We start from the raw sequence: 17,993 nt of genomic DNA on the forward strand, positions 1-17,993 counted from the left end.
TGTGACACGTAGGTCCCAAGGGCCCCGAGACCCTCTATAGCACCAGGGCCCCCTGGCCGACACGTGTCCCTTCTGACCGTCCTAGGAGTGTGTCTACCAGGGAAAATTCACCTGTGGAAATGACCCCCATTGACGATATCAGCATCACCATGTATCCCGAGGAGCCGCCGCCCACGGTAGGTGCCGACATCCTGCACATGTCCCCGACGCAGGGCTGAGATCCAGGGACGGGGACTCAGGGCCCAGAATACAGCTCAGGACCGTGTCAGAGGTGCCTGTGCCACTGGCTGCAGCATATGTCGTGCTTCCTGGGATGTTGCTCAGACGGAACCAGCTGGGTGGGGACTCGCAGAAAAAGCGAGAGACAGAAAAGGCTCTGGATGAGGAAGGGGCGGAGCGTGTGCAAGAGGACAGCTGGGTGTCACTGCTCCGCCGCGCGTGCGGGTTCTCCCGAGTGTGCCGTCTGCCACCGGCTCCACCTGTCTGCACCGCCACCTGATCTCAACACGATGGGCCAGCAGGGAGGGGGCACAACCTGGTCCAGCGAGGCCACCGCAGGGCCCTCAGAGCCGAGTCTGGCATCAGATTTCGTGTTACAGACACTGTCACTGGTCTGCAGAGGGAGCAGGGATGACAATAGTCACAGCTTAGGCCATAGCCCAACCACGCAGGCTTGTCCGTCCCAGCCACTTCCTGCCACCCATAAAACCTTAGTGGGGCCCTGGCCCAAGCCAGGAGCAGGGGAAGTCCAGAAGCGCCCGCCCAGGACAAGCGAGGCTGTGGCAGAGGGATCATCTCGTGCCCCGCCGTGTGTGGGGGTGCCACGCAGGACACCGGCATGTGGTCGGCTTTCTCAGACTGACAGGAAGGGTATCAAGAAGCAAAGAAATGACTGATGTGCATGAAGCGAATCTGCAGCGTCCCTGCTGGTCATCGTATGTCCGGGTGACGTGCGTGTCCCTCCACTCCCGGGTCGGTGGCTGTCGATCACACGTCCCGGGGAAGTAGTAGAGCACGTCATGGTCATCGTGTCACTGTCCTTAAGGAATCGCAGTCACTGTGACCCTTGTTGCCACTTTCCAGACAGTCCTCACCTATTGTCACATTTAATCCCGCTAACGGTTCGCTAGACACACAATCTTATTGTCCTTATTCTGGTGGCCAAGTTTGGCAGATGGTGCCAGACTCACCTCTAAGTGTGGGTGGAGCCTTCAGATCCGAGGGCTCCTCCCGTCCCCACCACATGTATGGGGACAAGGCTTCTCCTCCAGAGCGGCAGGTGACAGCGGATGGGCACAGAGGACATCAGAGGCACAAGTATAGCACCTGGGCCTGGGTCTGCTGCACGTTTCTACCTAAGTTAAGAGCCGATCAAGCCTCTCTCTTAAAAAAAGTATTAACTGTCATTCCAGTTGGTTAACACAAGTTAACAAAACTGATTTAAAGGACATGGAAAACCCAAATAGACATATGACACGAAACCGGACTGCTCTTTAGAACTTTCCAGAAGAAACCCCAGGACTGAGGGTATGCAGATGACTTCGGCCCAGTGTTCTCTTTAGAAACACCCGTTGCACAGAGACTGTTTTCAGGAATCAGAGGAGGAAGTAGCGCCTCCATAGATGCTCTGAGGGCAGAGCAACCTAAAATCACAGCAGGAAAACGCCATCACGACAGAATTTCGTAGCCAGCGGCCTTCATCGCCGTAGACCAACGTCACTTAAAAATACTGGCAAATTAAATGAGCAATGTAAACACGAGTTTACAACACAACCGCACAAGGCTTGTCCTGGGTGTCCAGCGTCTGTCCACGCCGAGTTCACATGACATGAAACATGAGTAGAGTGAAGGACGTACATGTGCATGAACGGTCCTGAGAGCTGGAAGCCATTCCCGGCTGGAACACCACCTGTGTAATGCTGCGAGACACAGTGTCTCGGACGGGACACCCCTGTGACTGTGGCTGGCATGTCCCTCTCCTTGGTCTGGAGGACGCACCCAGTCCCTGCACAATTCCCAAAGCATCTTTAAAGCAGATTGCAAGCTGAACCTAAATGAACGGCTCTCTCAGGACTTTTAGTGGCCAAAATAGTCTACAAAAAAGAACCAACAAGGATTGAGAGCCCAACTTTATGTGTCAGTAAAGAACCTGGAGACTGAGTGTGGCAGGGTGAGGACAGACACACAGATCGTGGAGCAGGACAGAGACCCCAGAAGTGGGTGTGTCATCTGTGGTCCACGCACCGTAAGTGACGACGCAGAGGTCTCGACGGGGACGATGGGAGCACTGGCAGTAAGAGGAGCTGGAGGGAGGACGGCCATCGCCACAGGCCGGATGACAGCATTAGCAAACCCTGTGCTTTCTGCAGACTACACAGGGAACTTTCAGAGCTCCATAGTGAGGGGGAAACCCCAGTGTTTAAAACGCGGAAAGTGTGAACGACTCTTCACCAAAAGCTATGAACGGGCGGGCCGGTGGCACGTGAGCACATGCTCACGCCTCCACGGTAGGTAAACACACCCGACCGCAGCGTCTACCACGCATCGCTGTGATCAAAATGATCATGTGCCAAGTATCCGAGTGGGAAGATCGCTGGTTCCTAGCGAGAGTGTAAATCTCAGCACCTTGACGGAGGCTCGGCCACGTCTGAAACCTGACACATGTGCGTGTCCTGTGAACCAGCTGTCCCGTTCTGGGTGTTTGCTGAAGGAGCAGGGAGAACACAGGTGCACGTGTCACGGGCGGTGGGAGGAGGGGTCCGTCCCCACTGCGGGTCCTGTCCCAGCCCCGGGAACACCGAGATACGGTACTAAATATCCAGTACACGCTGGCTTGAACTTTGTGTGCGACGAGCTGAGGGTCAGCAACTTCGGTTTTAATTTCACGATATTTCCTTTCTCCCCCTCCCCCACATAGGTGCTCACTGACAACTTTATGTCACCCGCACCCTGGTAAGTACGTACACTCGCCAGAGTGGTTTAAGCTTCTGAGACACAACTGTCCGCGGACACTAACCCCTGCTGGCTCATGGTGGGACTGTGTCGACACGTAGACAGGTGGTAGCCCATGTCATTACTAACCGTGCGGCCAACCGTGCAGCTCACGGCAGAGTCGGTACCGACTCTGCCTCTGATAACGTAAGGCGTACACGGTGCTCGCTTATTCCCATGTGTCTGTGAGCCCACGCGAGGTTCAGAGTCTGGGTCCTCTTTGGGCCTCTTCTGGGGACCCACAGCCTCTGTCCTACACCTTTAGCCATGGCCACCCACTCTTCTCAAATTCAAAGATCTCCCTCCTGCCAATCGCGGGAACTTTGCTGGACAGCTGACTTGTCCAACATTGGTGCTGGTGGCACCCGCCCACTTGTTCAGACTTTCCCCCCTGTTTCTGGGCCTCTCCAAGGTGACCCATCCCTAGCCACCTGTCCATGGACCGTGCTCGGTGCCATGATCAGGAGTAGTTACTCAAAGGGTGTCTGTCCAAGGAGATGCTGGTGTCCAGCCTCTGCAGAGCAAAGGAAAGCACTGGGGTGATCCCGTGTCACATGCAGGTTCCAAGGGCCCCAAGACATTCCACAGAGCCAGGGCCCCCTGGCCGACACGTGTCCCTTCTGACCGTCCTAGGAGTGTGCCTACCAGGGAAAATTCACCTGTGGAAATGACCCCCATTGATGATATCAGCATCACCATGTATCCCGAGGAGCCGCCGCCCACGGTAGGTGCCGAAATCCTGCACATGTCCCCGACGCAGGGCTGAGATCCAGGGGCGGAGACTCAGGGCCCAGAATGCAGCTAGGACCGTGTCAGAGGTGCCTGTGCCACTGGCTGCAGCATGTGTCGTGCTCCCTGTGATGTTGCTCAGACGGAACCAGCTGGGTGGGGACTCGCAGAAAAAGCTAGGGACAGAAAAGGCTCTGGATGAGGAAGGGGCGGAGCGTGTGCGAGAGGACAGCTGGGTGTCACACCCAGCCCCGCATGCGGGGGCTGCCGAGTGTGCTGTCTGCCACCGGTTCCGCCTGTCTGCACCGCCACCTGATCTCAACACGATGGGCCAGCAGGGAGGGGCTGGGTCCATGTAGGGGGCACATACCTGGTCCAGCGAGGCCACCGCAGGGCCCTCAGAGCCGAGCCTGGCCTCAGGATCCATGTTACAGACACTGTCACTGGTCTGCAGAGGGGACAGGGACGACAACAGTCACAGCTTAGGCCATAGCCCAACCAAGCAGGCCTGTCCGTCCCAGCCACTTCCTCCTAACAAAAAACTCTTAGTGGGGCCCCGGTCCAAGCCAGGTCCAGGACAAGACCAGAGGCGCCTGCCCAGAGCACAGCGAGGCTGTGGCAGATGGATCATCTCGTGCCCCGTCGTGTGTGGGGGTGCCACGCAGGGCACCGGCATGTAGTCGGCTTTCTCTGACTGACAGGAAGGGTAGTTTTAAGAAGCAAAGAAATAACCGATGTGCATGAAGCGAGTCTGCAGCGTCCCTGCTGGTCATCGTATGTCCAGATAACGTGCGTGTCCCTCCACTCCCGGGTGGCTGGGTGTCGATCACACCTCCAGGGAAGGTGGTGGAGCACGTCATGGTCACCGTGTCACCGTCCATCCTAAGGATCGCAGTCACTGTGACCCTGTTGCCACTCTCTGGAGACTTGTCACCCATTGTCACATTTAATCCCACCAAGGGTTCTCCTGATGAGTCCTCATGGTCCCCATTTTGGTTGCCAGATGTGACAGATGGTGCCAGGCTCCCCTCTAAGTGTGGGTGGAGCCTTCAGATCCGAGGGCTTTTCCCGTCCCTGCCACCCCTAGGAGGACAAGGCTTGTCCTCCAGAGTGGCAGGTGACAGCGGATGGGAACAGTGGACCTCGGAGCACAAGTGTAGCACCTGGGCCTGGGCCTGGGTCTGCTGCGAGTTTTTGCCAAAATTAAGAGCCTTGCGGCTCGATCAAGCCTCTCTCTTAAAAAAGGAACTAACTGCGTTTCTACATGATTAGCACAACCTAACAAAACTGATTTAAAGGAAATAGAAAACCCAAATGGATATATGACAAGTAACCAGACTGGTCCGTTAGAACTTTCCAGAAGGAACCCCAGGACTGAGGGTATGCAGATGACTTTGGCCCGGTGTTCTCTTTAGAAACACCCGTTGCACAGAGACTGTTTTCAGGAATCAGAGGAGGAAGTAGCACCTCCATAGATGCTTTGAGGGCAGAGCAACCTAAAATCACAGCCAGAAAACGCCGTCAAGACAGAATTTCGTAGCCAGTGGCCTTCGTCGACGTAGAACAACGTCACTTAAAAATGGTGGCAAATCAAATGAGCAACGTGAACACGAGTTTACAACACAACCGCACAAGGCTTGTCCTGGAAGTCCAGCGTCTGTCCATGCCGAGTTCACATGACATGAAACATGAGTAGAGTGTAGGACGTACATGTACACGAACGGTCACTGAAAGCTTGAAGCCGTTCCCGGCTGGAACACCACCTTTGTAATGCTGCAAGTCGCAGTGTCTTGGAGGGGATGTCCCCGTGGCTGTGGCTGGCATGTGCCTCTCCTTGCCCTGGAGGACGCACTCAGTCCCTGCACAATTCCCAAAGCATCTTTAAAGCAGATTGCAAGCTGAACCTAAATGAAAGGCTTTTCAGGACTTTTAGTGGCCAAAATAGTCTGGAAAAAAGAACCAACAAGGATTGAGAGCCCAACTTTATGTGTCACTAAAGAACCTGGAGACTGAGTGTGGCAGGGTGAGGACAGACACACAGATCGTGGAGCAGGACAGAGATCCCAGAAGTGGGTGTGTCATCTGTGGTCCACGCACCGTAAGTGACGACGCAGAGGTCTCGACGGGGACGATGGGAGCACTGGCAGTAAGAGGAGCTGGAGGGAGGACGGCCATCGCCACAGGCCGGATGACAGCATTAGCAAACCCTGTGCTTTCTGCAGACTACATAGGGAACTTTCAGAGCTCCATAGTGAGGGGGAAACCCCAGTGTTTAAAACGCGGAAAGTGTGAATGACTCTTCACCAAAAGCTATGAACGGGCGGGCCGGTGGCACGTGAGCACGTGCTCACGCCTCCACGGTAGATAAACACACCCGACCGCAGCGTCTACCACGCATCGCTGTGATCAAAATGATCATGTGCCAAGTATCCGAGTGGGAAGATCGCTGGTTCCTAGCGAGAGTGTAAATCTCAGCACCTTGACGGAGGCTCGGCCACGTCTGAAGCCTGACACATGCGCGTGTCCTGTGAACCAGCTGTCCGTTCTGGGTGTTTCCTGAAGGAGCAGGGAGAACGCAGGTGCACGTGTCACGGGCGGTGGGAGGAGGGGTCCGTCCCCACTGCGGGTCCTGTCCCAGGCCCGGGAACACCGAGATACGGTACTAAATACCAGTACACGCTGGCTTGAACTTTGTGTGCGACGAGCTGAGGGTCAGCAACTTCGGTTTTAATTTCACGATATTTCCTTTCTCCCCCTCCCCCACATAGGTGCTCACTGACAACTTTATGTCACCCGCACCCTGGTAAGTATGTACACTCGCCAGAGTGGTTTAAGCTTCTGAGATACAGCTGTCCGCGGGACACTAACCCCTGCTGGCTCATGGTGGGACTGTGTCGACACATAGACAGGTGGTAGCTCGTGTCATTACTAACCGTGCGCCTCACGGCAGAGTCGGTACTGATGCTGCCTCTGACAACGTAAGGCACACACAGTGCTCGCTTATTCCCATGTGTCTGTGAGCCCGTTTGAGCTTGAGAGTCTGGGTCCTCTTTGGGCCTCTTCTGGGGACCCACAGCCTCTGTCTCTGTCCCATACCCTGAGCCATGGCCCCCTTGTTTTGCAAACTCGAACATCTGACTCCTGCCAAACATGAGTCCTTTGCTGGTCAGCTGACTTGTCCTACATTGGTGCTGGTGATACCTGCCCACTAGTTCAGATTTCACTCTCTCCTCTGGGCCCGTCCCAGGTGACCCCTCCCTTGTCACCTGTCCCGGAACGCTGCGTGGTGCCGTGAAGTCAGGAGTTGTCACTCAAAGGGTGTCCCGGGGGATGCTGGTGTCCAGCCTCTGCAGAGCTATGGAAAGCACTGGGGTGAGCCCGTGTCACACGCAGGTCCCAAGGGCCCCAAGACCCCATAGTACAGAGCTCCCTGGATGACATGTGTCCCTTCTGACCGTCCTAGGAGTGTGCCTTCCAGGGAAAATTCACCTGTGGAAATGACCCCCATTGACGATATCAGCATCACCATGTATCCCGAGGAGCCGCTGCCTGCGGTAAGTGCCGAGCCCTGGGCATGTCCCCGACGCAGGGCTGGGCGCCAGGGACGGGGACTCAGGGCCCGGAACGGAGCTAGGACCGTGTCAGAGGTGCCTGTGCCACTGGCTGCAGCATGTGTCGTGCTCCCAGGGATGCTGCTCAGACGGAACCAGCTGGGTGGGGACTCGCAGAAAAAGCTAGGGACAGAAAAGGCTCTGGATGAGGAAGGGGCGGAGCGTGTGCGAGAGGACAGCTGGGTGTCACTGCCGCGCCTCACGTTCAGGGTCTGCCGAGTGTACGGTCTGCACCGGCTCCACCTGTCTGCACCGCCACCTGATCTCAACACAATGGACCAGCAGGGAGGGGCTGGGTCCATGTAGGGGGCACATACCTGGTCCAGCGAGGCCACCGCAGGGCCCTCAGAGCCGAGCCTGGCCTCAGGATCCGTGTTACAGACACGGGCACTGCTCTCCAGAGGGGACAGGGATGACAACAGTCAGGCGTAGCCCAAACAAGCAGGCAAGTCTGTTCTAGCCACTTCCTACCTACCACAAAACCCTTAGTGGGGCCCAGGCCCAAGCCAGCTCCAGGGAAGACCAGAGGCGCCTGCCCAGGGCACAGCGGGGCTGTGGCAGATGGATCATCTCGTGCCCCGCCGTGTGGGGGGGTGCCACGCAGGGCACCGGCATGTGGTCGGCTTTCTCAGACTGACAGGAAGGGTAGTTTCAAGAAACAAAGAAATGACCGATGTGCATGAAGCGAATCTGCAGCGTCCCTGCTGGTCATCGTATGTTTAGATGACGTGCGTGTCCCTCCACTCCCGGGTGGCTGGGTGTCGATCACACCTCCAGGGAAGGTGGTGGAGCACGTCATGGTCACCGTGTCACCGTCCTTCCTCAGGAATCACAGTCTCTGTGACCCTGTGGCCACTCTCTGGACACTTGTCACCCATTGTCACATTTAATCCCCCTAAGGGTTCTCTTGACGGGTCCTTATGGTTCCCGTTTTGGTTGTCACATTTGGCAGATGGTGCCAGACTCACCTCTAAGTGTGGGTGGAGCCTTCAGATCCGAGGGCTCCACCCCCAGTGGGACAAGCTTCTCCTCCAGAGCGGCAAGTGACAGCGGATGGGCACAGAGGACATCAGAGGCATAAGTGTAGCGTCTGGGCCTGGGCCTGGGTCTGCTGTGCGTTTCTACCTAAATTAAGAGCCCTCACGGATTGATCAAGCCTCTCTCTTTAAAAAGGAACTAACTGCGTTTCCAGATAATTAGCACAACCTGACAAAACTGATTTAAAGGAAATAGAAAACCCAAATAGACATATGACAAGCAACCAGACTGCTCTGTTAGAACTTTCCAGAAGGAACCCCAGGACTGAGGGTATGCAGATGACTTCGGCCCAGTGTTCTCTTTAGAAACACCCGTTGCACAGAGACTGTTTTCAGGAATCAGAGGAGGAAGTAGCGCCTCCATAGATGCTCTGAGGGCAGAGCAACCTAAAATCACAGCAGGAAAACGCCATCACGACAGAATTTCGTAGCCAGTGGCTTCATCGCCGTAGACCAACGTCACTTAAAAATACTGGCAAATCAAACGAGCAATGTGAACACGGAGTTTACAACACAACCGCACGAGGCTTGTCCAGGAAGTCCAGTGTCTGTCCATGCCGAGTTCACATGACACGAAACATGAGTAGAGTGTAGGACGTACACGTACACGAACGGTCACTGAAAGCTGGAAGCCGTTCCCGGCTGGAACACCACCTGTGTAATGCTGCAAGTCGCAGTGTTTCGGACGGGACACCCCTGTGGCTGTGGCTGGCATGTGCCTTTCTTTGCCCTGGAGGACGCACTCAGTCCCTGCGCAATTCCCAAAGCATCTTTAAAGCAGATTGCAAGCTCAACCTAAATGAATGGCTTTTCAGGACTTTTAGTGGCCAAAATAGTCTAGGAAAAAAAAAGATAGGTATGATAGCACAACTTTGTGTCACTAAAGGACCTGGAGACACAGTGTGGCCGTGTGAGGACAGACACACAGATGGAGGGCCAGACAGAAGTCCCAGAAATGAGTGTTGACATCTCTGGTCCACGCACCATAAGTGACGCAGAGGTCTCGACGGGGACGATGGGAGCACTGGCAGTAAGAGGAGCTGGAGGGAGGACGGCCATCGCCACAGGCCGGATGACAGCATTAGCAAACCCTGTGCTTTCTGCAGACTACACAGGGAACTTTCAGAGCTCCATAGTGAGGGGGAAACCCCAGTGTTTAAAACGCGGAAAGTGTGAACGACTCTTCACCAAAAGCTATGAACGGGCGGGCCGGTGGCACGTGAGCACGTGCTCACGCCTCCACGGTAGGTAAACACACCCGACCGCAGCGTCTACCACGCATCACTGTGATCAACACAATGACGCGCCAAGTGTCCGAGTGGGAGGACCGCTGGTCCCTCACGTTCCTAGCGAGAGTGTAAATTTCAGCACCTTGACGGAGGCTCGGCCACGTCTGAAGCCTGACACATGTGCGTGTCCTGTGAACCAGCTGTCCCGTTCTGGGTGTTTCCTGAAGGAGCAGGGAGAACGCAGGTGCACGTGTCACGGGCGGTGGGAGGAGGGGTCCGTCCCCACTGCGGGTCCTGTCCTAGGCCCGGGAACACCGAGATACGGTACTAAATATCCAGTACACGCTGGCTCGAACTTTGTGCGACGAGCTGAGGGTCAGCAACTTCGGTTTTAATTTCACGATATTTCCTTTCTCCCCCTCCCCCACATAGGTGCTCACTGACAACTTTATGTCACCCGCACCCTGGTAAGTACGTACACTCGCCAGAGTGGTTTAAGCTTCTGAGACACAGCTGTCCGCGGGACACTAACCCCTGCTGGCTGGCTCATGGTGGGACTGTGTCGACACGTAGACAGGTGGTAGCTCGTGTCATTACTAACCGTGCGGCCAACTGTGCAGCTCACGGCAGAGTCGGTACCGACTCTGCCTCTGACAAGGCAAGATGTACACGGTGCTCGCTTATTCCCATGTATCTGTGAGCCCGTGCGAGGTTGAGAGTCTGGGTCCTCTTTGGGCCTCTTCTGGGGACCCACAGCCTCTGTCCTACACCTTTAGCCATGGCCACCCACTCTTCTCAAATTCAAAGATCTCCCTCTCCGATCTGCCAATCGCGGGAACTTTGCTGGACAGCTGACTTGTCCAACATTGGTGCTGGTGGCACCCGCCCACTTGTTCAGACTTTCCCCCCTGCTTCTGGGCCTCTCCAAGGTGACCCGTCCCTAGCCACCTGTCCATGGACCGTGCTCGGTGCCATGATCAGCAGTAGTCACTCAAAGGGTGTCTGTCCAAGGAGATGCTGGTGTCCAGCCTCTGCAGAGCAAAGGAAAACACTGGGGTGATCCCGTGTCACACGCAAGTCTCAAGGGCCCCAAGACATTCCACAGAGCCAGGGCCCCCTGGCCGACACGTGTCCCTTCTGACCGTCCTAGGAGTGTGCCTTCCAGGGAAAATTCACCTGTGGAAATGACCCCCATTGACGATATCAGCATCACCATGTATCCCGAGGAGCCGCCGCCCAAGGTAGGTGCCGAAATCCTGCACATGTCCCCGACGCAGGGCTGAGATCCAGGGACGGGGACTCAGGGCCCAGAATGCAGCTAGGACCATGTCAGAGGTGCCTGTGCCACTGGCTGCAGCATGAATCGTGCTTCCTGGGATGTTGCTCAGACGGAACCAGCTGGGTGGGGACTCGCAGAAAATGCGAGAGACAGAAAAGGCTCTGGATGAGGAAGGGGCGGAGCGTGTGCGAGAGGACAGCTGGGTGTCACTGCCCCACCTCGCGTGCGGGGGCTGCCGAGTGTGCTGTCTGCCACCGGCTCCGCCTGTCTGCACCGCCACCTGATCTCAACACGATGGGCCAGCAGGGAGGGGCTGGGTCCATGTAGGGGGCACATACCTGGTCCAGTTTGGCCACCGCAGGGCCCTCAGAGCCGAGCCTGGCATCAGGATCCGTGTTACAGACACTGTCACTGGTCTGCAGAGGGGACAGGGATGACAACAGTCACAGCTTAGGCCATAGCCCAACCCAAGAAGGCAAGTCTGTCCTAGCTACTTCCTACCACCCAGAAAACCATTAGTGGGGCCCAGGCCCAAGCCAGTTCTAGCACAAGACCAGAGGCGCCTACGCAGGGCACAGCGGGGCTGTGGCAGATGGATCATCTCGTGCCCCGCCGTGTGTGGGGGTGCCACGCAGGGCACCGGCATGTAGTCGGCTTTCTCAGACTGACAGGAAGGGTAGTTTCAAGAAACAAAGAAATGACCGATGTGCACAAAGCGAGTCTGCAGCGTCCCTGCTGGTCATTGTATGTCCAGGTCACGTGCGTGTCCCTCCACTCCCGGGTGGCTGGGTGTCGATCACACCTCCAGGGAGGTGGTGGAGCACGTCATGGTCACCGTGTCACCGTCCTTCCTCAAGATTACAGTCACTGTGACCCTGTTGCCACTCTCTGGAGACTCGTCACCCATTGTCACATTTAATCCCGCTAAGAGTTCTCTTGATTCGTCCTTATTGTCCCCATTTTGGTGGCCACATTCAGCAGATGCTGCCACTCCCAGTGGGACAAGGCTTCTCCTCCAGACCTCCAGGTAACAGCGGATGGGCACAGAGGACCTCCGAAGCACAAGTGTAGCATCTGGGCCTGGTCTGCTGTGCGTTTCTACCTAAATTAAGAGCCCTCGCGGATTGATCAAGCGTTTCACTTAAGAAAAGAACTAACTGCCTTTTCAGATGATTAGCACAACCTAACAAAATGGATTTAAAGCAAATGGAAAACCCAAATAGACATATGACAAGTAACCAGACTGCTCCGTTAGAACTTTCCAGAAGGAGCCCCAGGACTGAGGGTATGCTGATTACTTTGGCCCCATGTTCTCTTTAGAAACACCCATCGCACAGAGACTGTTTTCAGGAATCAGAGGAGGAAGTAGCGCCTCCAACTGATGCTCTGAGGGCAGAGCAACCTAAAATCACAGCAGGAAAAGGCCGTCAGGACAGAATTTCGTAGCCAGCGGCTTCATCGCCGTAGACCAACGTCACTTAAAAATACTGGCAAATCAAACGAGCAATGTGAACATGGAGTTTACAACACAACCTCACAAGGCTTGTCCTGGAAGTCCAGAGTCTGTCCATGCCGAGTCTCAAGTGACACGACACGTGAGTAGAGTGAAGGACGTACATGTGCACGAACGGTCCTGAGAGCTGGAAGCCGTTCCCGGCTGGAACACCACCTGTGTAATGCTGCGAGACGCAGTGTTTCGGACGGGACACCCCTGTGGCTGTGGCTGGCATGTCCCTCTCCTTGGTCTGGAGGACGCACCCAGTCCCTGCACAATTCCCAAAGCATCTTTAAAGCAGATTGCAAGCTCAACCTAAATGAATGGCTTTTCAGGACTTTTAGTGGCCAAAATAGTCTGGAAAAAAGAACCAACAAAGATTAAGAGCCCAACTTTATGTGTCACTAAAGAACCTGGAGACTGAGTGTGGCAGGGTGAGGACAGACACACAGATCGTGGAGCAGGACAGAGACCCCAGAAGTGGGTGTGTCATCTGTGGTCCACGCACCATAAGTGACGACGCAGAGGTCTCGACGGGGACGATGGGAGCACTGGCAGTAAGAGGAGCTGGAGGGAGGACGGCCATCGCCACAGGCCGGATGACAGCATTAGCAAACCCTGTGCTTTCTGCAGACTACATAGAGAACTTTCAGAGCTCCATAGTGAGGGGGAAACCCCAGTGTTTAAAACGCGGAAAGTGTGAACGACTCTTCACCAAAAGCTATGAACGGGCGGGCCAGTGACACGTGAGCACATGCTCACGTCTCCACGGTAGGTAAACACACCCGACCGCAGCGTCTACCACGCATCGCTGTGATCAAAATGATCATGTGCCAAGTATCCGAGTGGGAAGATCGCTGGTTCCTAGCGAGAGTGTAAATCTCAGCACCTTGACGGAGGCTCGACCGTGTCTGAAACCTGACACATGTGCGTGTCCTGTGAACCAGCTGTCCGTTCTGGGTATTTCCTGAAGGAGCAGGGAGAACGCAGGTGCACGTGTCACGGGCGGTGGGAGGAGGGGTCTGTCCCCACTGCTGGTCCTGTCCCAGCCCCGGGAACACCAAAGTATGGAACTAAATATCTGGTAGGCGGTGGTTTGATTTTGTGTGCGATGAGCTCATGTCAGCAACAGCATTTTTAATTTACTCCTTTTCCCCACTAGGTGCTCACTGACAAGTTCATCGCGCCTGCACCCTGGTAAGTGTATACACTTGCCAGAATTTTTTAAGCTTCTGAGACATTCTGTCCACAGGACACTAACCCCTGCTGGCTCATGGTGGGACTTTGTCGACAAGTAGACAGGTGGTAGCTCGTGCCATTACTAACCGTGTGGCTATCTGCAGCTCACGGCAGAGTCGGTACTGACGCTGCCTCCGACAACGTAAGGCACACACAGTGCTCGCTTATTCCCATGTGTCTGTGAGCCCGTGCGAGGTTGAGAGTCTGGGTCCTCTTTGGGCCTCTTCTGGGGACCCACAGCCTCTGTCTCTGTCCTACACCGTGAGCCATGGTCCCCCACTCTTGGCAAATTCCAAAATGTTCTACTGCCAAACCCGGGGCCTTTTCTGGCCCCTGCCCTGACCAACAGAGGTGCTGGAGGCACCCACCTGCTTGTTCGGACTTCCCTCCGTGCGCCTGGGCACCTCCCAGGTGACCCCTCGCTTGCCACCTATCTGGGGAACCAGCCCAGTGCCGTGAAGTCAAGAGCAGTCAGTCACAGAGTGTCCCTGGAGATGCTGGTGTCCAGCTTCTGAACAGCTAAGGAGAAGCACTGGTGTGAACCTGTGTGACACGTAGGTCCCAAGGGCCCCGAGACCCTCTACAGCACCAGGGCCCCCTGGCCGACATGTGTCCCTTCTGATCGTCCTAGGAGTGTGCCTTCCAGGGAAAATTCACCTGTGGAAATGACCCCCATTGACACTATCGGCATCACCAGGTATCCCAAGAAGCCGCCGCCTGCGGTAAGTGCCGAGCCCTGGGCATGTCCTCCATGCAGGACTGAGCGCCAGGGGCGGGGACTCAGGGCCTGGATTGGAGCTCAGGACCGTGTCAGAGGTGCCTGTGCCACTGGCTGCAGCATGTGTCGTGCTCCCTGGGATGCTGCTCCCTGGGACCCAGCTGGGTGGGGACTCGCAGAAAACGCGAGAGACAGAAAAGGCTCTGGATGCGGAAGGGGCGGAGCGTGTGCGAGAGGACCGCTGGGTGTCACTGCCCCGCCGCGCGTGCGGGTTCTGCCGAGTGTACCGTCTGCCACCGGCTCCGCCTGTCTGCCCCACCACCTGATCTCGACACGATGGGCCAGCAGGGAGGGGCTGGGTCCATGTAGGGGGCACATACCTGGTCCAGTGAGGCCACCGCAGGGCCCTCAGAGCCGAGCCTGGCCTCAGGATCCGTGTTACAGACACTGGCACTGGTCTGCAGAGGGAGCAGGGATGACAACAGTCACAGCTTAGGCCATAGTCCAACCAAGCAGGCCTGTCCGTCCCAGCCACTTCCTCCTACCAAAAAACTCTTAGTGGGGCCCAGGCCAAGCCACCTCCTGGGCAAGACCAGTGGCGCCTCTGTCCTGTGAGCCAGAAGTCCCGTTCTGGGTGTTTCCTGAAGGAGCAGGGAGAACGCAGGAGCACGTGTCACGGGCGGTGGGAGGAGGGGTCCATCCCACTGAGGGTCTTGTCCCAGCCCAGGGGGACGCCAGGGTGTGGTACTGAAAATCCAGTAAAAGTTAGCTTGAATTTAGTGTGCGATGAGCTGAGTGTCAGCCACTTCGGTTTTAATGTCACGATATTTCCTTTTTCCCCTCCCCACATAGAAACTCACTGACAACTTTATGTCACCCTGGTAAGTGCGTACGCTCGCCAGACTTTTTTAAGCTTCCGAGACACAGCTGTCTGCGGGACACTAACCCCTGCTGGCTCCTGGTGGGACTTTGTCGACACATAGACAGGTGGTAGCTCGTGTCATTACTAACCGTGCGGCCAACCGTGCAGCTCACGGCAGAGTCGGTACTGACGCTGCCTCCGACATCGTAAGGCACACACAGTGCTCACTTATTCCCATCTGTCTATGAGCCTGTGCGAGGTTGAGAGTCTGGGCCCTCTTTGGGCCTCTCCTGGGGACCAATAGCCTCTGTCTCTGTCCTACACCTGGAGCCATGGCCACCCACTATTGGCAAACTCGAAAATCTCCCTCCTGCCAAACCTGGGGCCGTTGCTGGCTGGCTGCCCTGAATGACAGAGCTGCTGGCGGCTCCCGCCGCTTATTCAGACTAACCTCCCTGTGCCTGGGCACCTCCCAGGTGACCCCTCCCTTGCCACCTGCTTTGGGAATCTGCCCTTTGCCATGAAGTCTGAAGCAGTCACTCACAGGGTGTCCCGCGGGATGCTGGTGTCCAGCCTCTGCAGAGCAAAGGAAAGCACTGGGGTGAGCCCGTGTCCCAAGCAGGTCCCAAGGGCCCCAAGACCCTCCACAGTCCAGGGCCCCCTGGCCAACACATGTCTCTTCTGACCGTCCTAGGAGTGTGCCTTCCAGGGAAAATTCACCTGTGCTAATGAACCGCATTGACACTATCGGCATCACCATGTATCCCGAGGAGCCGCTGCCTGCGGTAAGTGCTGAGCCCTGGGCATGTCCTCAGTGCAGGACGGAGCGCCAGGGGCGGGGACTCAGGGCCCGGAATTGAGCTCAGGACCGTGTCAGAGGTGCCTGTGCCACTGGCTGCAGCATGTGTCGTGCTTCCTGGGATGCTGCTCAGAAGGAACCAGCTGGGTGGGGACTCGCAGAAAATGCGAGAGACAGAAAAGGCTCTGGATGAGGAAGGGGCGGAGCGTGTGTGAGAGGACAGCTGGGTGTCACTGCTCCGCCGCGCGTGCGGGTTCTGCCGAGTTTGCCGTCTGCCACCGGCTCCGCCTGTCTGCACCGCCACCTGATCTCAACACGATGGGTTGACCAGCAGGGAGGGGGCACAACCGGGTCCAGCGAGGCCACCGCAGGGCCCTCAGAGCCGAGCCTGGCATCAGGATCCGTGTTACAGACACTGTCACTGGTCTGCAGAGGGAGCAGAGATGACAACAGTCACAGCTTAGGCCATAGCCCAACCAAGCAGGCCTGTCCGTCCCAGCCACTTCCTGCCACCCATAAAACCCTTAGTGGGGCCCCGGCCCAAGCCAGCTCCAGGACAAGACCAGAAGCACCTGCCCAGGGCACAGCGGGGCTGTGGCAGATGGATCATCTCGTGCCCCGCTGTGTGTGGAGGTGCAACGCAGGGCACCGGCATGTGGTCGGCTTTCTCAGACTGACAGGAAGGGTAGTTTCAAGAAGCAAAGAAATGTCCGATGTGCACGAAGCGAATCTGCAGCGTCCCTGCTGGTCATCGTATGTCCAGGTGACGTGCACGTCCCTCCACTCCCGGGTCGGTGGCTGTCGATCACACGTCCCGGGGAGGTGATGGAGCACGTTATGGTTACCGTGTCACAGTCCTTCCTCAGGAATCGAAGTCACTGTGACCCTGTTGCCACTCTCTGGACACTTGTCACCCATTGTCACATTTAATCCCCCTAAGGGTTCACTGGAGACACGTCCTTATTATCCCCGTTCTGGTGGCCAAGTTTGACAGATGGTGCCAGGCTCACCTCTAAGTGTGGGTGGAGCCTTCGGAGCCCGAGGGCTCCTCCCGTCCCCGCCACCCTCAGTGGGACAAGCTTCTCCTCCAGAGCGGCAGGTGACAGCGGATGGGCACAGAGAACCTCAGAGGCACAAGTGTAGTGCCTGGGGCTGCGTCTGCTGCGCATTTCTGCCTAAATTAAGAGCCCTCGCGGCTCGATTAAGCCTCTCACTTAAGAAAGGAACTAACAGCCTTTCCAGTTGATTAACACAAGCTAAGAAAACTGATTTAAAGGAAATAGAAAACCCAAATAGACATATGACAAGCAACCAGACTGCTCCGTTAGAACTTTCCAGAAGGAACCCCAGGACTGAGGGTATGCAGATGACTTCGGCCCAGTGTTCTCTTTAGAAACACCTGTTGCACAGAGACTGTTTTCAGGAATCAGAGGAGGAAGTAGCGCCTCCATAGATGCTCTGAGGGCAGAGCAACCTAAAATCACAGCCGGAAAACGCCATCACGACAGAATTTCATAGCCAGTGGCCATCATCGCCGTAGACCAACGTCACTTAAAAATACTGGCAAATCAAACAAGCAATGTGAACACGGAGTTTACAACACAACCGCACGAGGCTTGTCCAGGAAGTCCAGAGTCTGTCCACGCCAAGTCTCACGTGACACGACACGTGAGTAGAGTGAAGGACGTACACGTGTATGAACGGTCACTGAAAGCTGGAAGCCGTTCCCGGCTGGAACACCACCTGTGTAATGCTGCGAGATGCAGTGTCTCGGACAGGACGTCATTGTGGCTGTGGCTGGCATGTGCCTCTCCTTGGTCTGGAGGACGCACCCAGTCCCTGCGCAATTCCCAAAGCATCTTTAAAGCAGATTGCAAGCTCAACCTAAATGAATGGCTTTTTAGGACTTTTAGTGGCCAAAATAGTCTAGAAAAAAGAACCAACAAGGATTGAGAGCCCAACTTTATGTGTCACTAAAGAACCTGGAGACTGAGTGTGGCAGGG

General features: G+C 56.1%; 1 protein-coding gene across 1 annotated transcript in view; it reads left to right on the plus strand.

The window, feature by feature from the left end:
* The window catches only part of LOC120586144 (palmitoyltransferase ZDHHC11-like), a 43,555-nt gene extending 26,463 nt beyond the window's left edge, over nt 1-17,092 (plus strand). The window contains exons 15-26 of the mRNA XM_039842552.1: nt 86-176; nt 2,918-2,952; nt 3,625-3,715; nt 6,489-6,523; nt 7,184-7,274; nt 10,030-10,064; nt 10,748-10,838; nt 13,534-13,568; nt 14,242-14,332; nt 15,181-15,209; nt 15,885-15,975; nt 17,060-17,092. Of these exons, the coding sequence (XP_039698486.1) occupies nt 86-176; nt 2,918-2,952; nt 3,625-3,715; nt 6,489-6,523; nt 7,184-7,274; nt 10,030-10,064; nt 10,748-10,838; nt 13,534-13,568; nt 14,242-14,332; nt 15,181-15,209; nt 15,885-15,975; nt 17,060-17,092 (748 nt within the window). The remainder of the gene's footprint in view (nt 1-85; nt 177-2,917; nt 2,953-3,624; nt 3,716-6,488; nt 6,524-7,183; nt 7,275-10,029; nt 10,065-10,747; nt 10,839-13,533; nt 13,569-14,241; nt 14,333-15,180; nt 15,210-15,884; nt 15,976-17,059) is intronic.
* Nucleotides 17,093-17,993: the final 901 nt, after the last annotated feature.

Source organism: Pteropus medius, unplaced genomic scaffold, assembly GCF_902729225.1.
Source record: "Pteropus medius unplaced genomic scaffold, Ma_sr-lr_union100, whole genome shotgun sequence".
Taxonomy (NCBI): Eukaryota; Metazoa; Chordata; class Mammalia; order Chiroptera; family Pteropodidae; genus Pteropus; species Pteropus medius.